Raw genomic sequence first — 25819 nt, 5'->3', positions numbered from 1 at the left:
CATTAAAAAGCAGAACAGATAACAGATATTAAGAGATCTTTACTCCATGAAAAAAATTTGGTGGTCCTGAGTCTATAGACCTAAAACAAAACCAAGCCCTTTGGGAATCAGGTTCCATCCTCCTGTCCCTTCAGATAAACCTATCTTTGGAACAGATCCAGGAGCCACAAATGGGATTTGGTTTTGGTTTCATTTGCCAAGGGCTGAGAAAATAAGGTGGAGACTGCAGAGTTCAGACTTGAGCATCCTCAAGCGTGTTTTTACAAGGCCTGTGTGGGTTTGGATTTACTCCCAAGTGACCCTGACACATCTGGATGAGCAGTGATCATGTGAAGGTAGGGAGGCAGTCATGTGGGGGTAAAATGATTAGCATTTAAGGCACTTCTCACAACGGCAGTACCATTTTTACACTTTCCCTTCTTTCAGGTATAATGTTTCAGATGGCAGGCCCAACAGGAACTTTTCTTTTTTCAATCATTTACTTGAAAATTCAAGATGGACTTTTGAAATGCTACATTTTCCATACCATTCCATCCATTATGACACGGCAGCAATGCACTTTAATTACCTTACCTGTGCTACACAAATTGTTTTATCATTTGAAATTCTTTTATCAAGGTTTACAAGTAACTAGGTTTTAAATTTATCTTCATAACAGTAGTTTTTTATATATGCACTGTATCTATTATAATCCTAATAAGCATGCAATGTAGGCAGTAGCCCCATGTTACAGATGAGGAAACTGGTGCTCCGAGAGACCAAGTATGTCATCTATGAGAATAAAGCTACAGCTAATAAATGGTTGAGCTAAGATTCAAACCAGTTCACACACTCTAAAGCCCACATTCCTATAATACTACAATCTCCCTCAAATTCACACTGTATGGGAGAGATTAGCCTTTTTTAGGGAGGCATTAGCCTTACCTCACAAGTAAGGAAGCTAAGGCGCAAAGTTGGCTAAAATCACAAAAGATGGCCAAGCCTGAGGTCCAAGTCTGTGTCTGCCCAACTATCCCAGGGCACTCACCCTGGTGCTCAAAGTCCATTAGAAACCACATCTAACAATGACGCCATTAAAGAAACCAATGTTAAGGCAACTGAAAACATCTTTGAACTGTTCATCAAAACAAAGACATTTCCTTCATAAGAAAACTAACATTCATAGAAGCAATATCGTTTTCGTAAGACTCCCTGATTTTCTTCATTATCTCTTCCTCAGCTTTGGCACATGTTTCCACGTTGCCTTTCACCGTAATGGTGCGCTCCGGATTGTACAGTGTCAGCTCCTGCAATCTGCAGATTGAAACAGAGAGGCAAGAAAAAGACCGGAAATTATAGGAGGGAGACAGTTAATAATAGTTCAACCACAGATGGCAATTCAAACCCAACTGTGGAGGCTGGCAATGTGTAAAAGTAGGTGGTTAGACATCATGAAAAATGAGTAAGCCCCAAAAGTTGTGAATACAAGAATTGTAAAGCTGCAGGAGAATAGAAAATACTGCCCCTCCCACCTTCTCAATAAGTATCTCTGGGTGTATGCAGTTCAATTAAGTCCATGTTTTAAACAAATTATACTTCTTGACCACTTATGGTGAGCTTTTTTCACAACTGAACAGTGAAATGTAAAGAAAATGATCCAGAGGAACTTATAGTTTTAGTGGAACCCAAGAACCAGATGAATATAACCTTTAATAAGTGCATTTCTAGTCTGCACTGACCAATTTGGGGTGTAATTGGCCTTGTCGTGCAACTGCATTTTTTGGGTCACCAAGCAAGGGATAAGCAAGAAAATATTCCAGAATGGCACCTAGAATTCATATGTCTAAGCTTATTTTTGTTGCTAATTTTAGAATTTAGATTGACATAGGCTTGAGGAAATAATACATATCAATCCATTTTGACTGAATTTAAAACATAGTCCCTTGATGATCATTTAGACAACTAAAAAGCTAAGATGTAACAGCAATATTCAGAAACTCCCTGCTGTTTCAGCTCCTGCAGAAGTGTCAAAATCCACTCAGATGACACTGGGACCATCTAAGTCTCAGCCATTCAACAGCCTTGAAGGGAAACCCACGGGAGGTACTTACCATGGAAACAAGACTCAGGCAACGGATGGAAAGGATATAGAATATTGGGACAGTTTCCTTTCATATTCGTAGGGTTAAAACTCTCATTTTCACTACTAGCAAAGTGTCTCAAGCTAAACATGAGCCAGATGAATGGGATGTTATTCGTTCACTTCTTCCCATACTTGTTAAAATATAAACATCTACACAATGAAGATGCTTCGTCTCAGACCCCGTAAACAAGTTATGTCTCCTCTTCAGGCTCAACCCACTCTCCCCTGAAAAGCATTTTCTATTACAGCTTTTAAAAGAGCTGCTTCCAGAATAGCCTTTATGATGTATTTTTTCTCCTCTTAAAACCTTCCCCTTTCTGAGCATAAAATTCAAGACAGGGTAGGATCACTTGTTCTTTTTACTGTTCTGCAGTTTTTCCTTTCCCATCAACCGGGACTCTCCCCCTTCCGTTCCACCCCCACTTCTACGAAAACTCCCTGCTCCTTGAACATACTGCCCCAGTCTTTCTCTACTATTCTTCATTAGTTCGTCAGTCTCTCTCCCCTCAACTTTTTAGGGTGCCCTGAAGGAAATAAGTCACCCTCAGAAGAGAAAGGCCTTTCCATGTAATTTCAGAGCATTCATGGACTGTACGCATGGGAACCAGCCTCCAAGATCCCCACTCCCCAGTGACCGACCTCCCACACTGACTGAAGCTGACTTGCGTCAACAACCATAGAAAAAATGGTCAAGAGAGTGACTTCTGAGACTATGTTACAGAAGACACAGCTGCTTCCATCTTGCTGTCTCTTAGGTTGTTCACTGTGAGGGAAGAGAGCTGCTGTGACTTGAAGATGCCCCCACACAGCCCTGTGGAGGCGCTGAGCTGAGGCCACATTCTAAGAGCAGCCATCAGCTTGGCAGCAACATCAAGAGACCCCCAAAGCAGGACTACCCAGTCATGCTGTGCTCCTGAATGCCTGCTCCACAGAAACCAGGTGAGCAAGAAATGTTTGCCCTTGTTTTTAGTGGCCAATGTTGGGGTAATCTGTTATACAGTGATGGATAATATGCAGGGTTATACATTCCGGCTTTCAGAGCAGATGCCAGAAAACCCCAGTAAGACTTCAGTGAGGAAATACACATGTTGGGTATTAGCATGTCCTGCCTTTGTAGTGGGAACAGAGGACGCTTTCACCGTGGGTGACAGACAGACAGCAGGCAGGACAGAATGGGTTTGAGAACTGAAGTATAAGCAGGGTGGGACAGGCCAGCTCCAAGAGTTGTAATCCGCTTAATACATAACCTATGGCTCGGAAATGGCATTTTTGAAAGTTTTCTAATTCAAAAGAAAGCAAGGGGGCACTTACGGAGATATTGTGATTTTAGTGTCAGTGTCCTGCTCAATTTTTTTAAGATTCCGTCCTTCCTTACCAATGAGACGTCCTACAAAATTATTATGGGCTAAAATCTTCAAAGGAATCTCTTCTGTGCTGTAAAGAAAAATAAAATAAAAAGGCCATCAAATCAGAGTAAGTATACCTATTCTAGGGTAAAAGGACAATATTCATTCATTAAACATTGACTTCCTGCCTTCCGTAGGGGAAGCATTCTGCCAGGTACACTGTAAAGCTTGCTGACCATTAGCCCACATTCTAGCAAAGCATGAAGAGAGGGGGACGAAAAACACTGGCAAGTATTTGGATAGGAGTGAATTTTTAAAAGTCTTCTTTTACTCATCTCAGGGAATGTCTTCCAATAATGGATTCTCGTAGCTCTTTAAAAACGCCTCACTCAAACTCATATTCTGAGACCCCCAATACCAGAACACCGCGTACATCACGGAACAGGACAGTTTTAGAATAATGTTTAAATACCCACCTGGAGACAAAACGCATGATTTATAGAGGGAGACAGAAGAAACTCAACAGGGCTACACTTTGGAGGGAAGAGTCTAAGAGTAAGAGAGGGGGCTTTCACTTTGCACTTTACACCTTTCTGACTTTCCAAGTCAGGGACATAGCACTGTGTCAACATGTCATTGGGGTCATCTAAGTGGTGGGCTTTTCCTTCACTTTTCTCTATTCTAAAAAGGAATTTTAATCTTATAACAAAGCAACATATAACACCTTCTAATTAAAATATATGTAATGTACTTCAAAGGTCCCTCCAATTAAATGCCGGTCGTTAGGCCCCCAGGCCAGGACCAGCGTCCTCCTCTGGACCCTCCCTTCAGCACACCCCTGTGCTAGATGCCTCAGGCAGCAGAGAACCAGCCTCTGCTCAAGGCTCCCACGAACAAGAGATTTAGAGCTTCAACTGGAAACACCTAAATCAACATCCAGTTTCCCACGACACAAGACTGGGGACTTCCCAGCTCCGTTCTCCCTGCTCCCGGCTGGCAGACGCAGGCCGAGCTCCAACGAGCTCCAAGTATAGGAGTGAGGGTTTGGGGTCCCTGCTTTGGGTAAATCCCAGGGATGCTTCTTGGACCGTAGGTGAGCTTCCTATGACCCCAATTGCCTTCTTTTTACAGCTGGACCTTTCACATTAACACCACTCGCAACATAGCCAAACATGAATGAAAACGAAGCGTTTAAAAGACTTACGCTCTATAACCACCAAAACAGCAGTGCCAACCCTCTGTCGCTCTTCGGGACAGCGTTTCCCTTTGTCTGCTGGCAATTCCCAAAAATTATGTCAAAGAATCCCCAAAATAAGACCACATAAATATCAACCTCCCCACCAGTTAATCCTCCTTACTCACAATTTTATATCTTGAGCTTCTTTATGCATAATCTCCAGAATAGATTTACAAGCTGCAGAGGTGCCCTCAGGGGTAGAGAGGATAGTAATTGACTTCTCAGCGGCACCTGCATTCTCCTTCCGATGGACATCAATTCTTAGGGTGGGCACAAGGGGAGAGGGAAACAAGAGCTGTAAGCATGTATTCACAACACTCTGTCATCACCACCTATAAAGTCACAGCACTTCTGGGCAGAGTGGGTGACTCACTTTCCTCAAAAGCAAGTCTTGATAAGCTGTCATCATGGATGAGGCCAATGTTAATTCCAAGAATATTCCCCTCTCTCTGCTCATGCAGGGGCATCTCCTTATTCTGCCCTAGCTGCACGTACTTAATTTTAAGTGCCACAGGTCAAACATCTCACACCCAAGTGTCTGGGTTCAAACAAAAGGCTTTCTTCCACTCAAAAAACAAGGGAGCCTGGAACACAAGCCAAGTGGACTGGAGCTGGAACCCTGCAAGTCGGGGGTTGCTGACTCCACTGACGCAGCGTGGCCACCGCCCGTCACAGTGGGATTTCACTCCCCGGTCTCCTCTTGCCGGGTTCTTTCTCCATGCTGCCTTCCCGATCAGGGCAAAGTCCACAACAAACAGGGACAGGAGTGGAACCCAAAGAGAGGGCGGCGGTTCTTTACCAAAAAAGGCAAATGGCCGCTAAACACGCCATGATCTTCAATCTCACTGGTCCTTATGACAAGGTGCCGTTCTCTGCCAGACCTGCACAGATGCAATTCAGTACTGGCAAGAGGATGGATATCCGGGACACGCACATCTCTGGCGTGGTGCAGAGTACACAACAATCTGCTGGACTGCTTATGATCTTTTGACCCAAGAATTCTACTTCTTGTAATATCTCCTACAGATGCAGTCTCACACGTGGGCTAAGAGTGGTGTTTCTCACCCTCCGGCAGTATCGGCATTTGGGGTCAGACTAGTTCTTTGGTGTGGAAGCCAGTCTGTGCGTTGCAGGATGTTGAACATCTCTGGCTTCTGCCCCGTAGACACCAGTAGCACCCCCGCCCCCATCTAGGTGTGACAACCGAAACTGTCTCCAAACACCGACAGATGTCTGCTGGGGAAAACATCACCATGGGGGGAAGCCACTGGTGCGAGCACGTGCACCGCTGCGCTGTTTGTAATAGAAGGAAAACTGAACTATCTTGGAAATACCAATCAGGAAGAAACGGTTAAATAACATATCCGTATCACACAGCTGTTCATAAATGTGGTAACATTACAGATGCCAACAAAGCAAAAGGTCCTTGATCTTATGTGAAAAAACAACACACTACACACCATGATATGAATTCCCTTTTAAAGTTACATGTGTTAGTAGATACGAGGAACAAGTCTTATAAAGACATATTCCCAGCTCAACAGTGGTCACCTTGGGGGTTAGACAGGGATTAACTCTTTTATTGAATGACCACTACATTTTGCCAATAAAATCAAGGCTTGGATTTCATTTTCCCAAATGCCTAATGGAAAACCCAAGATTTATCTCAGAATTAAAACCTATAGCTAAAAATAAGGGCAATGTAGAAGTGAAACAAATAAGGAATATCTAGAAATAACCAATAAAAAGAGTATCTCATGTAACAGCTCTGATCTCAGGAACCCTCTCCAGTCACTGGTTTCCACCTCCGATCACTCTAAGTACTGCTTCTCTTCCAGTAGCTGAAGTGCTCATCTCCCTCCTCCGGTTTATTTGCACCTGCTCACTGTGCTAAGGATTACTAAACTCTGATCCTCTGAGAGTAAGGAATGTTGCTTTACAGATTAGGGCAGCCCTGTGAGGCTATTCCAGAAGCAGAGCATCTGATAATGACTAGTTTCAATGGCAAGAGTTAATTAAATCTGTTGGCAGAGCTGCAAACGAATCATCGAATACAACTATCGCTTCCCTTCCCTCTCCATCCTCCATCTTCCTGCTTAAATAAAACAGTTTCATTTAAATCACAGAAGCTCTTTTCTCTGACAAGGAAATGAGCAGCTTTAAAAGGAACAACTTTCATCTGCCATGTGATGAGGAAGGGAAACGACCGAATAGTTTCTGCAGGTAACGGAATCAACGCAAGAGAGACGCTCTTGATAAGGGAATTAAAGAGAAGCTCTTGTATTAAAATGAGGCAAATCTGAGATGGAAACTGACTGGGCTATGGTTCAGGTGGCGTCCCTGCCCTCTAACATGATGAAGTCAAGGCCACTGACTTTGCACAAAGGTAGCCAGCACTCTGCATCTGCCCCACTCCCAAGTGTGGCGAGGCAGGGCCAGGCGCCACTCCTCCGGGGGAGTGAGCGCATGACCACCGCCAGACAAGGTTCGCTTTGCTTCTACATCAGAAACGGGCCCGCCACCTGAAGGCTGGCATGGGGCCTGGGATCAGCGTGGACAACCTCTTAAGCCTGTTGGAACAAACACAGCACCAGAGGTGTACTTTCTGAAAAAGACTCTGCTTAACTCCTTGGACCACACAAAATAATTTTTCTCACTAAATTTAAAAAGCAAAATGATCCACAGCCATCCCTGTAGCTGGCCCAAGGCCATCTCCCTGCTCTTCTGTATAGAATGACTCGAGAGGTGTGTACACACTCCCTCTTCTCTCTGGTACACCCACAGTTCTTCAGGAAATATGGTGGCAACTGTCCCAGAGATGTACCTGGTAGCAATTTACACAACGAAGGGCAAGGACAGAGTTCATCATCAAGTTGCTTTGGGTCAAATTCGTCACATACAGCATCACAGGATGGTTATTAAAGCAAAACCACGAACATATAATCACTGGAGCTCCAAAACTGAGACAGTGCCTTAGATATACTTTAACAGAATTAAACATAATTCACGTGCAGTTATTTCACTCATTTGACAAAAATGAGAGCCATCAACAGGCCCAGTGTTGGGACTACAGTGGTAAATAAAAACAAATAGCTCCTGCTTTCTACTCCTAAAAAGTTAGCTCCAGTATTTGATGGAGAATCTTCTAATTCCCAAAATCTGCAAATTAAAACTATCAAACAACATCCTAAAGAAAGAACCATCCTGACTACATGGCTTAAACACAGGATAACTACAGATCATAAACTGAATTATTCTTCATTGAACTAAAGCAAAACTGAAAAACTCTTCTGTGTTGGACCCAGAAAATTACTTCTAAAAGCACAGAAGGCAGGTACCAGTGGAGGTTGGGGAGGAGGTGGGGGGAGCAGAGAACCACCTAGAGGTCAGGGCCTCCCCCATCAGGAGTATCATCTGTTTTCCATTCATGTGTGAAAATCTAAAGTTCTCTTTGAGATTAAGGTTCAGCCCCAGGTTTTTATAAAATGAGCACTAAAGATATCAAATCACAAGGTTTTTCCAGATTCCCAAGTAGCATACAAGAAGGGATCATAACCATGTCAGGAGGACATGAAGTAGCAAGCAACATACCCTGTTATGAAGATTCAAACACCCACCGTACCCCAGGAAATACTCACTTAGACTGGGTCTGTTTGGTGATATTCCGAATGGTGGCGCCTTCTTTTCCTATAATGGCTCCAACGAACTGGGTGGGAACCAGCAGGCGCAGAGGCAAGTCGCACGGCTTCTGCTTGGACACTGACCCTGGAGACCCCTGCCTTGAGGAGCCCCTCTGCCCAAACCCACGCCGGCCACGGGGCTGCTGGGAGGGGCTCTGCTGGGCCGCCATCTCATCGGGGATGTAGGCCACTCTCAGTGTGAAGTTCTCCAGCTGGAACCCATTCAGCTTGTCTAAAGCTCTGAAAGTCAACAAGGAGCAGGGGGTGGGAACAGCAATCAGGCTGAGTAACAGCAATACCACCTCTTCCACTCAGGATTCCTGGCTGTAAAGCTCATGAATAAAGCCCCTGAACAGATAGCAAATCCAGAACACACCTAATACTCCCCGCCCACATTCCCTTTGAAAGACATACGGGGAAAATAGGTTTCCAAGGGAACATATTAGTCATTTACCAGTAAAGTGGAAAAAAAACATTCTGTCAAACTCTTAACTGGGGACTTCCCTGGCAGTCCCGTGGTTAGGACTTGGTGTGCTCACTGCTGAGATCTGGGTTCAATCCCTGGGCGGGCAAGTAAGATCCCAGAAGATAAAGTGTGGCCAGAAAAAACCCAAGCAAACAAAAAACACTTACTAAGCTATTCACCATTAAGTCAATAACAGCATATGAGGACCCCCACAGGTCAGAAGAGGGGGCTCTCCTTCTGGCTAGTCTTTCCAAATCAGAATAGAAAAGATGTGACAATACACACCTCCCTTGCTTTAACGACTTAAAAACAAATATTTAAAGCACTTTCAGAATCAAAGGACAAAAATCTCTGAGCCACTCACTGGAGGAAGTAGAATTTAATACTCATGTTACTTACCACTATAAAATCACTCGATACCTATTATGAGCCTGTTCTTGAGGGGAAAAAGCAATCCACGACCTTGCGGAGTTTATGGTGTGATTTGAGGCAGGGAGACGGGGGTGGCGGTGGACCAGAGGGAAGAGCGAAAACCCTCCTCCCTGTCACCCATCCATCCGTGTACCCACGCATCGACTTCGAGAGGGGCTTTACTTCTTCTTTTTTCCATTTTAGAGGCTTGTTATGGAAAAGTACGGCAATTAAAAGATGCTTGCTTGCTCCCTGGAAGAAAAGCTATGACCAACCTAAATAGCATATTAAAAAGTAGAGACACTACTCTGCCAACAAAGGCGGATCCAGTCAAAACTATGGTTTTTCCAGCGGTCATGTATGGATGTGAGAGTTAGACTATAAAGAAGGCTGAGGGCCGAAGAATTGATGATTTTGAATTGTGGTGTTGGAGAAGACTCTTTGAGAGTCCTTTGGAGAGCACAGAGATCAAACAGACCAGTCAATCCTAAAGGAAATCAATGCTGAATATTCATTGGAAAGACTGATGCTGAAGCTGAAACTCCAAAACTTTGGCCACCTGATGCGAAAAACTGACTCATTTGAAAAGATCCTGATGATGGGAAAAATTGGGGGCAGGAGGAGAAGGGGACAACAGAGGATGAGATGGTTGGATGGCATCACCGACTCGATGGGCATGAGGTTGAGCAGGCTTCAGGAATTGGTGACGGACAGGGAGGCTTGGCGTGCTGTAGTCCATGGGGTCACAAAGAGTTGGATACGACTGAGCGAGTGAACTGAACTATGGAAAAGTACCCAATCTTAAGCAAACATTTCACTGAGTTTTCTCACAGTGAGCATGCATCTCCAGATTCAGAGCTAGGACACCCCAGTGTCCCAGAAGCCCCGCCAGGACCTCCTTCCAATGACTGCCCCTTCCCTCGGCTCCTCACACCATAGAAGGAGTCTGCCTGTTTACATTTCTATGTAAATGCATATGTTTTGAATAATTAGATGACAATTTTTGATCAGCTGTACCTTCAGCTGTGTCCAGTTGTGGAGTGCTGTGTGGTGAGGGGAAGACAACAGCTAGAAATTTTATTAACATCAATGATGTACGTTTACTACAGAAAGTTTGGAATTACAGGTGTTTCAACAAATGAGATAAAGCTTTTCAAAGCCCAAGAGAAACCTATCCCTGAAGGTTCTTTCAGAGACAAGAGGAGAGCTGCATGCAATGAAGGGCGCAACTCGACCTGGGACATAAAAGGTGACAGTTCACAGTAACATCCTTCCCCACTCTAAAACTGAGCACTTCAGAAGAGAGTGAGTGACTGTGCAATTAAGTCAGTAATGTTACTTTAAAAAAAGAAGTTGGGGGCGGGGGAGCCCTTCCCTGGTGGCTCAGAAAGTCAAGAAGCAGCCTGCAATGTAGGAGATGTGGGTTCCATCCCTGGGTCAGGAAGATCCCCTGGAGAAGGAAATGGCAACCCTCTCCAGTATTCTTGCCTGGAGAATTCCATGGACACAGGAGCTTGGCAGGCTACAGTCCATGTTACTAAAAAGTTAATTAGCTTCTTTCCTGATTAAGAGACATATACAGACAGACAGATATCCTTCTCCATGGAAATAAATAGAGATAAACATGTAAGTCACCAGATGCTTCTGTGTATCCAAATACAGTCACGTGTGTTCCGAGAAACAACTCTCAACTTGGAATAAACTATAACTACAACTTCCCAACTTCACTGTTCTGCTTTAAGATTTCTTTGAGGGGAAAAGAAAAGATACTCTCCATCGGGAGGCCAGGCGGCACAGTGCTCCAGGACCCAGTGCCGTCTGGGCCCCGGAGACTCCAAACTCAGGTTGTTCCCGTCAGAGAGCAGACAGCCTGCCCTGTGTATGCCCACTGCTGGCTGCCAGGGCTCCTGACCCCTCACCACACAGCACTCCACAACTGGACACAGCTGAAGGTACAGGAGTGAATAAACTGCCAGCAATGACTGTCTCATGACTGAACACTGTACACTGATGAATTTTAAGTCTACCACTGTAACCTCTCCGTGCTACGTTATCTAGTGGTCTGCTGAGTTCAGGGGAAAACATTCTAGTATTTTCACCAACCTTACTGTACATGCAAGATACCTGATCAAAAATTGTCATCTAATTATTCAAAACATATGCATTCAGTTCAGCAGAACTCAAGGATGTTTATCCCACATGTGTATTACTCAGAATGCTGTTTCCCATCATTACTTGATTGCTCTGCTGTGATTTTCAGTCAATCAGAAGATGGTGAGTAGTATTTTTTGTTTTGCTTTGTTTTGGCTGCCCTGGGTTCAAAGCTAGGCCTCTAGCATTGGAAGCACAGAGTCCCAACCACTGGACCACCAGGAAGTTCCCACCCATGAGCAGTTCTGCTGGCTGGTAGCACTTAATCGCATTGCTAAGTTTATTGGGGTAGATCACAGGGTAGGACTGAAAGGGCCTTGCGAGAACGAATAAGTAGTTTATCTCAAGATTAGAGAGTAAGAAGAACAGAGTCTCATAGAAGTTAAATGTATCCAATGGAACACACATACAGAGCTGAGTAGTGAATGAGAGACTAGAATTCTAAACCAGCTTGAACAGTAAGTAGCCAAAGAACCTTGGAAAGGTTGTTTTGTGATTTGGCATTGGCCTCCTCACCTGAAAAACTATAAACGACCAGATTTATGGTCTTTCGACTCTATAAATTCCATGTCTAAAATCTTTTCCTTCTTCCTAGATCTCACTGCTGGGTATCATGTAGGTCCTAACAAAATGAGGCTTAGCCATCATTGAAAAGTCACATCATTCCATTTTCTCCTTGTACCAAGAGTAAGAGGTTGAGACATACAATTCAGCAATAATTACCAAAAGCCTGGTAATACCACTGCAGGGAGGCATCTTAAGGAAACAATGAAAGACTTCATTACCAAACTAGTTCTAATGGCAAAAAACTGCAAACAACCTAGATGCCCACCAGAGGACTAGCTACACAGACTGTGGTAGGGATGCCATACCAGAGACAGACTACTAATAGTATAAATACAGCTAACGGAAAGACAGCCTGCACAATTCTACAGAATGATCTTTGGCATTTTAAAAGCTGTAATGATGACCTATATGGGAAAAAATCTAAAGACTGGATATATGTATATGCATAACTGATTCCCTGGTAGCTACCAGCTACTAACTCAGCTGGCAAAGAATCCACCTGCAATGTAGGAGACCCTGGTTTGATTCCTGGCTTGGGAAGATCCACTGGAGAAGGAATAGGCTACCCACTCCAGCATTCTTGGGCTTCCCTGGTGGCTCAGCTGGTAAAGAAGATGCCTGCAATGCAGGAGACCTGGGTTAGATCCCTGGGTTGGGAAGATTCCCTGGAGAAGGGAACGGCTACCCACTCCAATATTCTGGCCCGGAAAAGTCCATAGACTGTACAGTCCATGCAGATGCAGAGTCAGACATGACTGAGAGACTTCCGCTCACTCACTCATAACTGATTAACTTTGCTGTATAGCAGCAACTAACACAACATCATAAATCAACTATACTCCAATAAAAATCAACTGTAAATAATAAATAGTAAGTTGTAATGCATGAGACAAAGTCTACTGAACTTGATGTCAAATTTCACACTGGTTATCTCTGATTGGCAAAAAAAGGCAAAAAACTTCTTTGTCTTGCTACTTGATCTATTGTTCCTTTTTTTAGAATAAATCTTCCATTTACATAATTTTCAAAGTTTAAGAGTCAACATCCTCCCCTTAGCCATCAGCCAAGTTGTTTCTAACACTTCTGTGTGTACTTTATACAAACTTTATACAAATCTTCAGGCTGATATAAAAAGATCTGCAATAATAGCTGCAGTATATAAACTTCATTTCTATTCCACAACAAAAAAATACACACCAGAAATAAGAATCCCTGGACAACACAGGTTCTACTGTATAACACAGGGAACTATATTCAATGTCCTGGGATAAACCATAATGGAAAATACAAAAAAGAATGTGTGTGTGTCTACACACACATATATATACATGCTAAGTTGCTTCAGTCATGTCCAACTCTTTATGACCCAATGGACTGTAGCCCACCAGGTTCCTCTGTCCATGTGATTTCCCAGACAAGAATACTGGAGTGGGTTGCCATTCCCTTCTCCAGGGGATCTTCCAGGCCCATGGATCAAACCCTCATCTCCTGCAGCTCCTGCATAGTACGCAGATTCTTCATCACTGAGCCACTGCAGATAACTCAGTGCATTATATATAATACACACATACATATGTATGCGTAACTGAATCACTTTGTTGTACAGAAGAAATTAACACAGCATTGTTAACTGTATCAATTTTTAAAAATAAAATGCCAAATTTATCTTTAGAAAAACCTTCAGTTCAGTTCAGTTGCTCAGTCATGTCCGACTCTTTGCGACCCCATGAATTGCAGCACACCAGGCTTCCCTGTCTTGTCCATCACCACCTCCCGGAGTTCACTCAAACTCACTTCCATCAAGTCGGTGATGCCATCCAGCCATCTCATCCTCTGTCGTCCCCTTCTCCTCCTGCCCCCAATCCCTCCCAGCATCAGAGTCTTTTCCAATGAGTCAACTCTTCGCATGAAGTGGCCAAAGCACTGCAGTTTCAGCTTTAGCACCATTTCTTCCAAAGAAATCCCAGGGCTGATCTCCTTCAGAATGGACTGGTTGGATCTCCTTGCAGTCCAAGGGACTCTCAAGAGTCTTCTCCAACACCACAGTTCAAAAGCATCAATTCTTTGGCGCTCAGCTTTCTTCACAGTCCAACTCTCACATCCATACATGACTACTGGAAAAACCATAGCCTTGACTAGACGGATCATGGAAAAAGCAAGAGAGTTCCAGAAAAATATCTACTTCTGCTTTATTGACTATGTCAAAGTCTTTGACTGTGTGGACCACAACAAACTCTGGGAAATTCTTAAAGAGATGGGAATACCACCTGACCTGCCTCTTGAGAAATCTGTATATATGTCAGGAAGCAAGTTAGAACTGGACATGGAACAACAGACTGGTTCCAAATAGGGAAAGGAGTACATCAAGGCTGTATATTGTCACCCTGCTTATTTAATTTATATGCAGAGTACATCATGAGAAACGCTGGGCTGGAGGAAGCACAAGCTGGAATCAAGATTGCCAGGAGAAATATCAATAACCTCAGATATGTAGATGACACCACTCTTATGGCAGAAAGTGAAGAAGAACTAAAGAGCCTCTTGATGAAAGTGAAAGAGGAGAGTGAAAAAGTTGGCTTAAAACTCAATATTCAGAAAACAAAGATCATGGCATCTGGTCCCATCACTTCATGGGAAATAGATGGGGAAACAGTGTCAGACCTTATTTTTTGGGGCTCCAAAATCACTGAGATGGTGACTACAGCCATGAAATTAAAAGATGCTTACTCCTTGGAAGAAAAGTTATTACCAACCTATAAAGCATATTAAAAAGGAGAGACATTACTTTGCCAACAAAGGTCCGTCTGTCTAGTTAAGGCTATGGTTTTTCCAGTGGTCATATATGGATGTGAGAGTTGGACTGTGAATAAAGCTGAGCGCCGAAGAATTGATGCTTTTGAACTGTGGTGTTGGAGAAGACTCTTGAGAGTCCCTTGGACTGCAAGGAGATCCAACGAGTCCATCCTAAAGGAGATCAGTCCTGAATATTCATTGGAAGGACTGATGCTGAAGCTGAAACTCCCATACTTTGGCCACCTGATGTGAAGAACTGGCTTATTTGAAAAGACCCTGATGCTGGGAAAGATTGATGGCAGGAGAAGAAAGGGACGACAGAGGATGAGATGGTTGGATGGCATCACCGACTCAATGGACGTAAGTTTGAGTGAACTCTGGGAGTTGGCGATGGACAGGGAGGCCTGGCGTGCTGCAGTCCACGGGGTTGCAAAGAGCTTGACACGACTGAGGGACTGGACTGAACTGACCTAGATAATAAACAGCCCTAAATACATAAAGAAAAGAAAAGAAATAGTAACTCTAAAATAAAAAAATAACTAATATGTATAAATTCTGAAGGGTTATTTCTTTGTCACCCATGACAAATCTTCCAGTGAATTAGAGTCTTTGTTATCTGAGCATCCCTAGAAGATGGAAGGAATAGCGTACCCATGAGATCCAAGTCTGTCTTGCTTCCAGGAACAAGAAACACTAAATACATATTCCTGATTTAAATAAGTTTTCATTATTTTTACTCATTTATTATTCTAAGACATTAGTAATTTGAGGCTTGTGGTTAAAACAAATATATTATTTCCTAGTACTATTAGCACTGCTAACTTTTGATTTTTTTCTTAGCCACAAGATGGCAGGAGTTTCCAGGTTAAATTCTGTCCTATAGACATAGCCTTATTGAGGAATCCTCTTAAAAGTGTCATTCATTACCAAAAAAAAAGAAGTGTGTCACTCATAAAGCTTTAAGTAAAAAGAGGCTTTTGAACTAGGTCTCTAACTCCTGAGGGTTATAATAATCCCAGTTATTATCTGAAATGAAGCATCCTGTACAATAACAGGGCATTCTCTACAGCAGTGAAAAATACTGGGAAAACGTTTAATAGCTATTGCCTTACTACCTTTGCATCTCACAGACAGGATTATATTAAGGAACATTAACTTGAGCAGAGTCACAGCTAGAAAAGTGTCACAAGGAGTCCATTCCATGGAACCAGACTCTGGAAATGAACCCTCTTAGTCTCCACACTCTACTCACACCTGCGCAAGCACATCCCAGTTACAGAGACGCCTATGTTAACACACGCTAAAGACGTCAACTGAGAATGTCAACTCAGCCCTTATCACCTAGAGAAGTAAGCTTTGGATGGCTGCCATGGGAAAGGCAGGAAGAAATCATGCCAGCTTAGCTTAGGCAGCAGACAGTCTTGGTGGAGCCCAGAGAACAGGCTCGCTGGGCTCAGCAGACAAGTCCCGAATGGATCAGCCTTCCCCTGCGCAAGGCACGACTAGCTGCTCTGTGCGTGCCCAGGACCAATGGGTTATTTACTGGGCGCCAGGCCATTTGGTAAGACCACTGTCTATATATGTGGGCATATATACACAAACATATTCGTCTCTTGTCAGCCCTCATTTTGTAGCTGAGAAAAGACACTCAGAGAGGTTAAGGTTACAGTCAGAGCTGCCTGACCTCAGAGTCCATGCTTTTTCCACTTTATCAAATGCCTTTCAAATACAATTAATTCTCCTTTAAAAATGATAGTGCACTTCCTATCTTTAAAAAAAAATTTACTAGAAAACTAATAGCTTTCATAACACTGTCCACAAAACTATTTGTCCATTCTGTTAACGTCCTATGAATACTCACTTATTGTCTAATTCTCTTTGATCTTTGAAATTCTTCAGGTGGAGAAAACCCAGGATTCTTTGAAGGAAAATTCAACTTGGACAAGAATTAAATCAAGTAATCCCTCTCCAAATATTCTCCCACCACCAGGGGCACACCCTTGAGGACAGAAACTTTGCCTTTATTCACTGGCAACCTTTGGTCAACAGCTGACACTCAATGAATGGTAATGGACTGGCTACCAGAATAAAGGACATGATGACCTTCCCTCCTGGAGATGCCCAGCTCATTTATTTAGATGCTATAGTTACGTCAACCACAAACTCCTAACAGTCTTTTCCTCCCTCATGTGATCCACAGGATCCTGACAATCTCTAACAATCATTACAAAGTACTTTTAGAATTAAAACGTCTCCATATTTGCTAGGCATGTCTTCTGCCTTGATGGGCAGTCTGCCCCGTGCCTATACACCTAATGCTTCGGAATTTTTCTAAGGGGGGTAGGGGTGCTAAGTGTCAACCTGTCCCCATCCAAGTTCACTTTAAATCTCTTCAAAGCTATGTAAAGCTATGTAGGTATTCTCCAATAGACGTTCTCCCATATGGCTAAATAACTGTTACACTAAGCATTTCCCTCTTTACCAAGCTAGCCTCAGATAATAAATCATCAAGTAAGGCAATTGGGACTGGCCTCCGACAACCCTCAAATATCCTTGGGTTTATCATGGCATCCCTTATTTTCCATCTACCAGAGAGCTGGCTCTGTCAAGTACTTAGCAGAGCTCTTTACACAAACTGAATCGTGTAAATGAATGGAGCACCTGTCTTTCTCACTGCACACTTTCACCCTCACTCTACTTCAGACATAAAATGCGACATTTTCCTGTTGCTCCTCTCATACCATGATTAAAGAATAAACTCTGTGAGAAATCAGTTTATTTCACAACTCATACTACAATTCTGTGTCTCCATATAAACTGTTGAGGCTTCCCAGGTGGCTCAGTGGTAAAGAATCTGCTTGCCAATGCAGGAGACTCCAGAGACACAGGTTCAATCCCTGAGTCAGGAAGATCCCCTGGAGCAGGAAATGGCTACCCACTCCAGTATTCTTGCCTGAAAAACCCCATGGTCAGAGGAGCCTGGTGTGCTACAGTCCATGGGGTCGCAAAGAGTTGGACACGACTAAGCGACTAAGCACATAAACTGCTAACATTTATGTTAAATAAATGAAAGATACAAAGAGAAGGAACATTTGAATATTTTAAAATCTGTTAAAGAGTCTCTACAGACATGGAGACTGGACTTGTGGCTGCTAAGGGTGGGGGAGGGATGGACCAGGAATTGGGGGTTGGCAGATGCCAACTGTTACATTTAGAATGGGCAAACAAGGTTCTCCTGTTTGGCACAGGGAACTATATTCAGTCTCCTCAGATAAATCATAATGGAAAAGAATACTGAAAAAAGAATGCATATATGTGCACAACTGAGTCACTCTGCTATAAAGCGGAGTTAGCACAACACTACTAATCAACTATACTTCAATTTAAAAAAAATTTTTAATATACAGTGAAAGTCTCAAAGTGTTAAAAGTGAATCTCGAGTCTGGCTTCTGAGAAAATGTGAAATTAACATGATTAGATACTACTTTTTACTCACTTGACAGGCCAGGTTTGATAAAGCCCTGTGTTAGTGAAAGTTAAGGAGAAATGGACACTCTCGTAGTGCTGGGGGGAAATTTAAACTCATTTAAGATCTAGAAAGGATAACTCATCAATATCCAACAAAAAAGGCACATCCTTCTTGACTTAGCAAATTTACTTCTAAGAATTTAACCTATGACTGTACTTATACACTTGAAAAATGACTGCAAAAGGGGTTCACTACATCTTTGTTCACAACTGCAAGAGACTTAGAAATCTAATTTGAGACTAAGACATTCCACATCTATACAACCAAATTCTATGCAACTATAAGAGAGATGTTATATACGTTTAAAACCCTCAAATGCTATGGTATCATCTGTGTAAAACAGGAGGAAGAACACACAGATGTTCTAGTCTTCTATATGGTTATCTCCGAGGAAGCAAAGGCAAGTGGTCGGAGAACAACACTGGAGGGAAGGTATGCAGCATACGCATCTAGACTTTAAAAATTCCGAACCATGTAAATATTACTGACTTTTAAAAACAAAAGTTCCCCTTGTGTTATGCAGATTTCCATCTCTTTCCCCAGCCCTATCTTCCTTCTCATTGGCCCTCCATGGGCGAGTGCTGCCTTTGGTAACCTAGCTCTTTCCCACTCGTGCCGCTGGTTCTGCCCATCCCCTTTAGGGCTCAGGGTCAGTCAGCACGGCCCTTGCTCCCCCATAGAGAGGACAGGCTGGCTCCGCCTGAACACTGAGCGCGACCCTGCACCGCGGGCGCATCCCTCCGCGTCTCTGTTCTGAGCAGCCCAGTCAGAAGCAGTATTTGCGGGCACCTCATTTCTTCTCTCCAGTGGTCAGTTCGTTAGATTATTTCCAAGCCAACAGAATTATCTTTTCCTAGGGGAAATTTTTTGATCTGTGAAATTTTGCCTGTCTGTTGCACTGGAATATTTTTTTTCCACCAAATTACATTAGTGCCATGCCTACACACTTCTAAATGACATCTGGTAATCATGAGAAAAATAAGTAACAGGTAAACTTAACATTTAACACTGGTGTTGGTTTAACACATGATCAACTTACCAGCTTTGTGTAGAACAGTAGGAATGTATGTATCATACAAATAATAAAGGGAAAAAAGGTCTATTAATGTAATTTGGCAATGATATCCACGTGCAGAACACTTTGCAAACAGGATATAATTCAGCATCATAAAATAACTATTACTGGCATTAACATTATATTGAAAATGTAATAAAACTTTAACCGATGTAGATTCTTAACAGACGTTCAAACTTACAAAGATTTGCAAGGTCAAACTTCACAAAATAAAGTTGTCTGCTACCCACTAGCCCAAAATAAAAGTACTATATTCAACCTTGTTATTACATAGAGATTAGAAGTTTCAAACTGCTTACTGTCTGGCTTGCTCCTTATTGGAATAGGTTACGTTGACAACAGCAGTTTCCGAGTCAGTGTTCACTACAGGAAGAAAAAAAAGAAGAGGGAAAAGAAGTTAGTTTTCTTTCTACTTTCTTCCTTTTACAAATTTGAAAGCAATTGAGAAGACATGTACCTTGCTCACAGCTCTCCACCACTCCATACTGGACTAGTAAACTATCCAGCACCTATCAGGAGGGGGAGACAAAATTACAAGTTTTCAGTTTCCCGTGTTATCAGCAAGGGCAGGAGAAGGTTTTTAAGTAATTGTGATGGAAATGAGCCCCCCAAAATTAACTGGGGTTTGGGAATACAGAAGTGCGAGAAGGGCCCCAGAGAGAGCATCTGGTGGGTTTTCACTCCTGCCTCTCTGGAGGTCCTTGACTTCAAGTTGATCTAACCAAGATGTACGGATGTGAGAGTTGACCGTAAAGGAGGCTGAGCATTGAAAACTTGATGCTTTTGAATTCTGGTTGCTGGAGGAGACTCTTGAGAGTCCCTTAGACTGCAAGGAGATCCAACCAGTCAATCCTAATGGAAATCAACCCTGAACATTCACTGAAAGGACTGATGGTGAAGCTGAAGCTTCGATATTTTGGCCACCTGATGTGAAGAGCCAACTCACTGGAAAAGACCTTGATGCTGGGAAAGATTGAAGGCAAAAGGAGAAGGGGACGACAGAGGATGAGATGGTTGGATAGCATCACCGAGTCAATGCACAGGAGTCTGAGCTAACTCCAGGAGATAGAAGGACAAGGAAGCCTGGTGTGCTGAGGTTCAAGGGGTTGCAGAGTCGGACATGGCTCAGCAACTGAACAACAACAAAAGGCCCAGAAAGCCAGTGTGCAGAGCCACAGCCGTCTGTTCTGAGGCCGGAGGACAAAGACGCGTGTGTTTCTCATACACACACCACCACCACAGTCACACTTTCTCCTTGCAGAGGAGAAGGGCCCAAGTTAAGGCTTATTTCTTAAGATTTTCCTTTTTAAAGAACTTCCTTTTACAACTTAAAGGATATATCAGAACAGACCACTCTCAAGGCAGGCTAGCAAAATGAAGAAAGATATCCTGCCTGGAATCTTGAACTAAAGACTAATCTGAGTGGTTTATCAATTCCTGAACAGTAGAAAATATAAAAAGAAGTGCATCTATACTAAGAGTCTTCTAAGCCTAGAATGGGTTGGGAAAAAGTACAACTGGACACTGTCTTTCCTGTAGCAGCATTATTACACATGCATGATGACGTAACAAAAGGCTGTGAAAACAGTCACTAAATTTTATCATACTATAAACTGCAGGCATACCTCATCAGTATAAACCAAATTCAACTATCTTTTGCTCCTAAGAACTGTTAACAAGTTTTTCTTGAAAAGTAAAACCAACTAAGCTTCTATTAGTTTATAGTAAAGCACTTACTCATCAATTTTATTGCAAAATTTGAAGGACAGCCCTTGAAAATGTTTTCTGGCCCCCCCAGGACACAGTGAACCATCAAGAAACACACTGAGTAAGTTTTAATGGCAATTTCCTACTAAATTTTAAGCAATTTCTTCTAAAGGAATGTTTATCTTACATGGTACATTTCAAGCTTTTACTTTGTCTCCTAAGTGCAGATTGAAATCTACAGCAAGGTTTGTCTGGAGATGAACTTTTAATTGTTTTTCCATTTTAAATAAGGTTAACCCCTATTTGTGAATGGAACTGTTAGTATTTTCACAGGTAAGCTTTGACATGGTGAATTTCCTGTGGGTGAGGTCTAGAAGCACAATGATCTTTGTCTCAAATTACAGCTACTGTTTAAATCATAAAGCTTCATTTGTTTGGTTTTTTGTTTTTAACTCATAACACTTAACTGACTACCTAAAATTTAATTTGTCTGTCTCAGTCACCAGAAAGCATGCTCAGTGTGAATGGGAATGTCTTTTGTTTGTTGTACTATCCCCAGTACCTAAAAAAGACATTCAAATAGTTCATAAATGAAGTGACTAGTTCTCAGGAGGAAATACTAGTATAACTTAATAGGAACAGTATTCTGATAACAGTGTTTACCTGTTCTAGAGATAAGTTTGCTATGCATGTAATGTTGGATGAGACATAATTTTTAATAAGGGCCAAAGAACAGGAAACCTTCCATAATGCCATGAAATAGGTAATATACAACACGTAATACCTTAAAAAAAAAAAAAAACTTTAAACAGAAATCTACTTATATTTTTTAAACTACAAAAATTTTTAATAATACCAATAAATGGTTTTCTGTGTCACTTAACAGAATTCTTAAAAAATATTTAACTCATTCCAATTTAAATAATTAAAACATCAGGGAAGACATCTGCCATTTAAAATTTAGCTTTTAAATGAAAGTCACTCTAATAGTAGAGCTTTAAGGCTTCCCTGGTGGCTCAGATAGTAAAGCATCTGTCTGCAATGCAGAAGACCCGGGTTCGATCCCTGGGTTGGGAAGATCCCCTGGAGAAGGAAATGGCAGCCCATTCCAGTATTCTTGCCTGGAAAATCCCATGGATGGCGGAGCCTGGTAGGCTACAGTCCATGGGGCCGCAAAGAGCTGGACACGACTGAGAGACTTCACTTCACTTCAAGACAACTTGGGTATCTTGAGGGGCAGGGGTACTGAGGCGGCTAGAGATGGTGGAAGAGGCGTGTAGAAAATAGGGGTTAAGTGCTAATTTAGTACGATAATTTAAACAAACATCATTAATTTTCCCTAAAGGCAATTTTTTCACTAAATACAGTAGTTGTCACATAATTTAGCTTATACTACATTAACTTTTACTATTAAGAGAAATCACCATGAAAGTTAAATGCTCATGACTTATAAACAACGCTGACTAAACCTGCAACAATGCTCATGAAACTCCTGTCTCCAAAAGGCCCGCTGGCAAAGTGATGTATGTATATATACACTGATATATGTACACACACAAACAGTATGTATTTATGTGTGATATACATACAGACATAAATAAATACAAGTAAGTTTTTAACTAAAATTGAGGAAATGTCCAAGTTTTTCACTGCATATATTATATAAAGTTTAGTATATTCAAAACAAAATTGCTTCTAAGATTTACTCACCTTATTCCTAAGTCACGATAAATGCTACTGGTTGTCAACTATCCCATGTGTAAAATCTCTAGGAATTAGAAACTATAGCCCTTATACGTTAAAAATGGTAAATTTTTATCATATGTAAAAAATTTTTATTATATGTAAACCTGACTCTAAAACCAGAAGAAAAAAAAAAAACTATAACTCTAAAAAAGTCAAGCATCAATCTTGGTACATAGATGAGAACAATTTAACAACACAACCTAGGCGGTTTTGACCTAGACATATATGGATGCCAACTCAAAGCTTTATGGGGGTGATCACAACTGAGAGATGGGAGAAGTCTGTCTACTGTCGGTAACCTCGTCAGATTCACAAATCCCAGAAGGGTTTTCCAACCCCTAAATGACTGAGCAATGCCATGGTAACCAGTTCTAAATCTACCAGGTAGGCACCCAGACATGCTACAGGACTACTCAATTCTATCACGACACTGCAACCCACGGAACTCTCACAGAATAAACACAACTTCCACTTGATTAGTTCTAACGTTGTGACTCACCCTGCATTCACTAGGAAGAAGGACAAAGGTTCCTAGTATCTGACACAGAAACCATCCACCCCTAGGTTCTTGTCTCCTCTCCGCTCCTAGAACATCTTATATTTTCCATCTCTCCCATCTAGCTCCGGAGAAGGCAATGGCACCCCACTCCACTACTCTTGCCTGGAAAACCCCATGGACAGAGGAGCCTGGTGGGCTGCCATCTATGGGGTCGCACAGAGTCGGACACGACTGAAGTGACTTAGCAGCAGCAGCAGCCATCTAGCTCAGCCACTAAATGTTTTCTTTTAAACAGCCTTGTGTAGAAGTTAAAAACAAAAATTCTTGCACTGCTCATTTCCAACATTTTCTTGAATCTCTTAAACCCCAATTCTTATTTCTAAGTACATTTATTTTACTCAAACCCGAAAGGAAATATTTCTCTATGACTGGAGAGTTTAAATTCCTGGAGGAAAAAGAAAGTATTGAAGTAAATTAAAGCCTCATAGGAAATGTCTTGGTCAAATTCTTCCTTTTTATACATTTAGGACTTAAAAATCCCAAATGTTCAACGTTATTTTAAAATATTCATCCAAATGTAGAAAACAGCAAGGAAAGAATAACAGGATAACTGCAAAGATCATTGCTTGCCATCAGAGAGCAGTAAGAATTAAACTTATAACAGACTGAAGTGGAGCAATGTAAGTGTGCATCAGCTGATGAATGGATAAACAGATTGTGGAACAGCTACTCAATGAAATTTCATTCGGCCATAAAAAGGAATGAAGAACTGACATGTCTCTACAACGTGAATGAACCTTGGAAAACTTTGGCTTCTTTCACTTAACATAAGGTTTGCAAGGTTCATCCACGCTGTAGAGATATGTTGTAGAGACATGTCACGAAGACCACATATCGCATATGAAGTATCTGTTACGGAGAGCTCTATGGAGACAAGAAGTAAACAAGTGTTTATATAGGGCAGGTGGGGGTGGAGGACAAAGCTAGAAGTTTCTCTCTGAGGGGACGGGAATGTTCTAAAACAGACAGCGGTGACGGCTGTACGTGCCTGTTAACATTCGAAACTACTGAACTGTACACTTTCAATGGGTGAATTATACAGTATGTGAATTTTATCTCAATAAAGCTGTTAAAAATAACTAAGGTCGATATTACTGGATAACAGCCTTGTTTTTTTAAACCCTGAAATATTATTGAAGCCCAACGAACTGCACAAAATTTGATCAGTTTTGCCTCTGTGTATACATTCGTGAAACCATCATAATCAACAGTTCTTCTTGCCTCTCTTCAATCTAGAATACCAAAATAAAGAACTGAAAATCTTCCTTTGAACTTTACACATCAGATTTCCTCTGCCACAGAAGTCCTCCTTCCACCCTCCCTAAAACCATATTTCAGCTGACCCCTTATGGTTGCTGTTGTTTAGTTGGTAAGTTGTGTCCGACTCTTTTGTGACCTCATCATGGACTGCAGCTTGCCAGGCTCCTCTGTCCATGGAATCTGCAGGCAAGAATACTGGAGTAGGTTGCCATTTTCTTCTCCAGGGGATCCTCCTGACCCAGGGATCGAACTCACGTCTCTTGTACCTCCTGCATTGCCAGGCGGATTCTTTACCACTGGGTCAACAGGGAAGCCTGACCGCCTATGGGTGTGGTGTAATCCATGCTCTGCAGATGTATCTACTGCTGATGACTTATTCTTTACACCCACTGCTCAGGTCCCATCAATTCTGAATCATCTGAAGCAAGGGTCTGATTGAATTCTTTCTTCCAGCCCAGTAACTGCCCTCCTGCTGGAAGTTACTTCTCTTCGGTGTCTTCAAAATGCCAAACTTCTACCTGGTGCAGGAGGTAATCAATGATCTGGTACTGCCCACATCTCCCTCACACACTTGCTCCAGCCATACCCTCAAGACTGTGAAAAGTGTCCCCATTTCCACAGCACCTGAGCTGAGCTAATCCTGGAAGAGAAAGCAATGTCATTTCATGATCTCTTCACTGATCTTTATTCTCCCACAAGATTAGTGATTATTAACCATAGTGATGTGATTATTCGTAAGGAGTGTCTCAAGTAACCTCTTCCTAAATGTTATACTGGCTCCCGTGCTCCAGATAATGGATAAGACATGCATGACCCTAGATTCCAAGTCCTCCTTACTGAACGTGTGCGTTTCTGAAGATGATAGGATAGTGTTGGGGATACAGTCTAGGCACCCTCTTCAGTGGGAGCAAAGGAAACAAATTCTAGATTCACTAAAAAGTCTACAGTGATATAAAGAAATATTTATCATGAAAAGATATAAAAAGGGCTTCCCAAGTGGCACTAGTGGTAAAGAATCCATCTGCCAAAGCAAGAGACAAAGAAGCAGGTCTGATCCCTGGGCTGGGAAGATCCCCTGGAGGAGGGCATGGCAACCCACTTCAGTATTCTTGCCTGGAGAATCCCAAGGACATAGCAGCCTGGCAGGCTACAGACCATAGAGTTGCAAAG

At 42.2% G+C, this 25819-nt stretch overlaps 1 protein-coding gene across 15 annotated transcripts in view; it reads right to left on the bottom strand.

Moving 5' to 3' along the window:
• The window catches only part of IGF2BP3 (insulin like growth factor 2 mRNA binding protein 3), a 144368-nt gene that overhangs the window by 18016 nt on the left and 100533 nt on the right, over positions 1-25819 (bottom strand). For 7 of the 15 annotated variants that reach the window (XM_086397349.1, XM_086397353.1, XM_086397360.1 and 4 more), the window contains 7 exons: positions 19835-19886; positions 19677-19740; positions 8344-8625; positions 4831-4965; positions 4673-4741; positions 3434-3556; positions 1158-1293 (listed from right to left, as the gene is read on the bottom strand). In XM_086397349.1, coding sequence (XP_086253475.1) covers positions 1158-1293; positions 3434-3556; positions 4673-4741; positions 4831-4965; positions 8344-8625; positions 19677-19740; positions 19835-19886 — 861 coding nt within the window. Of the gene's footprint in view, positions 1-1157; positions 1294-3433; positions 3557-4672; positions 4742-4830; positions 4966-8343; positions 8626-19676; positions 19741-19834; positions 19887-22205; positions 22334-25819 lie in introns of those variants that run through there. The other 8 variants (XM_086397352.1, XM_086397362.1, XM_086397350.1 and 5 more) reach the window with 3 other exon arrangements.

Source organism: Bos grunniens, chromosome 4, assembly GCF_055505025.1.
Source record: "Bos grunniens cultivar Pamir isolate PY7600 chromosome 4, Bosgru_T2T1.0, whole genome shotgun sequence".
Lineage (NCBI taxonomy): Eukaryota > Metazoa > Chordata > Mammalia > Artiodactyla > Bovidae > Bos > Bos grunniens.
This window is presented reverse-complemented; position numbering and strand designations above follow the sequence as displayed.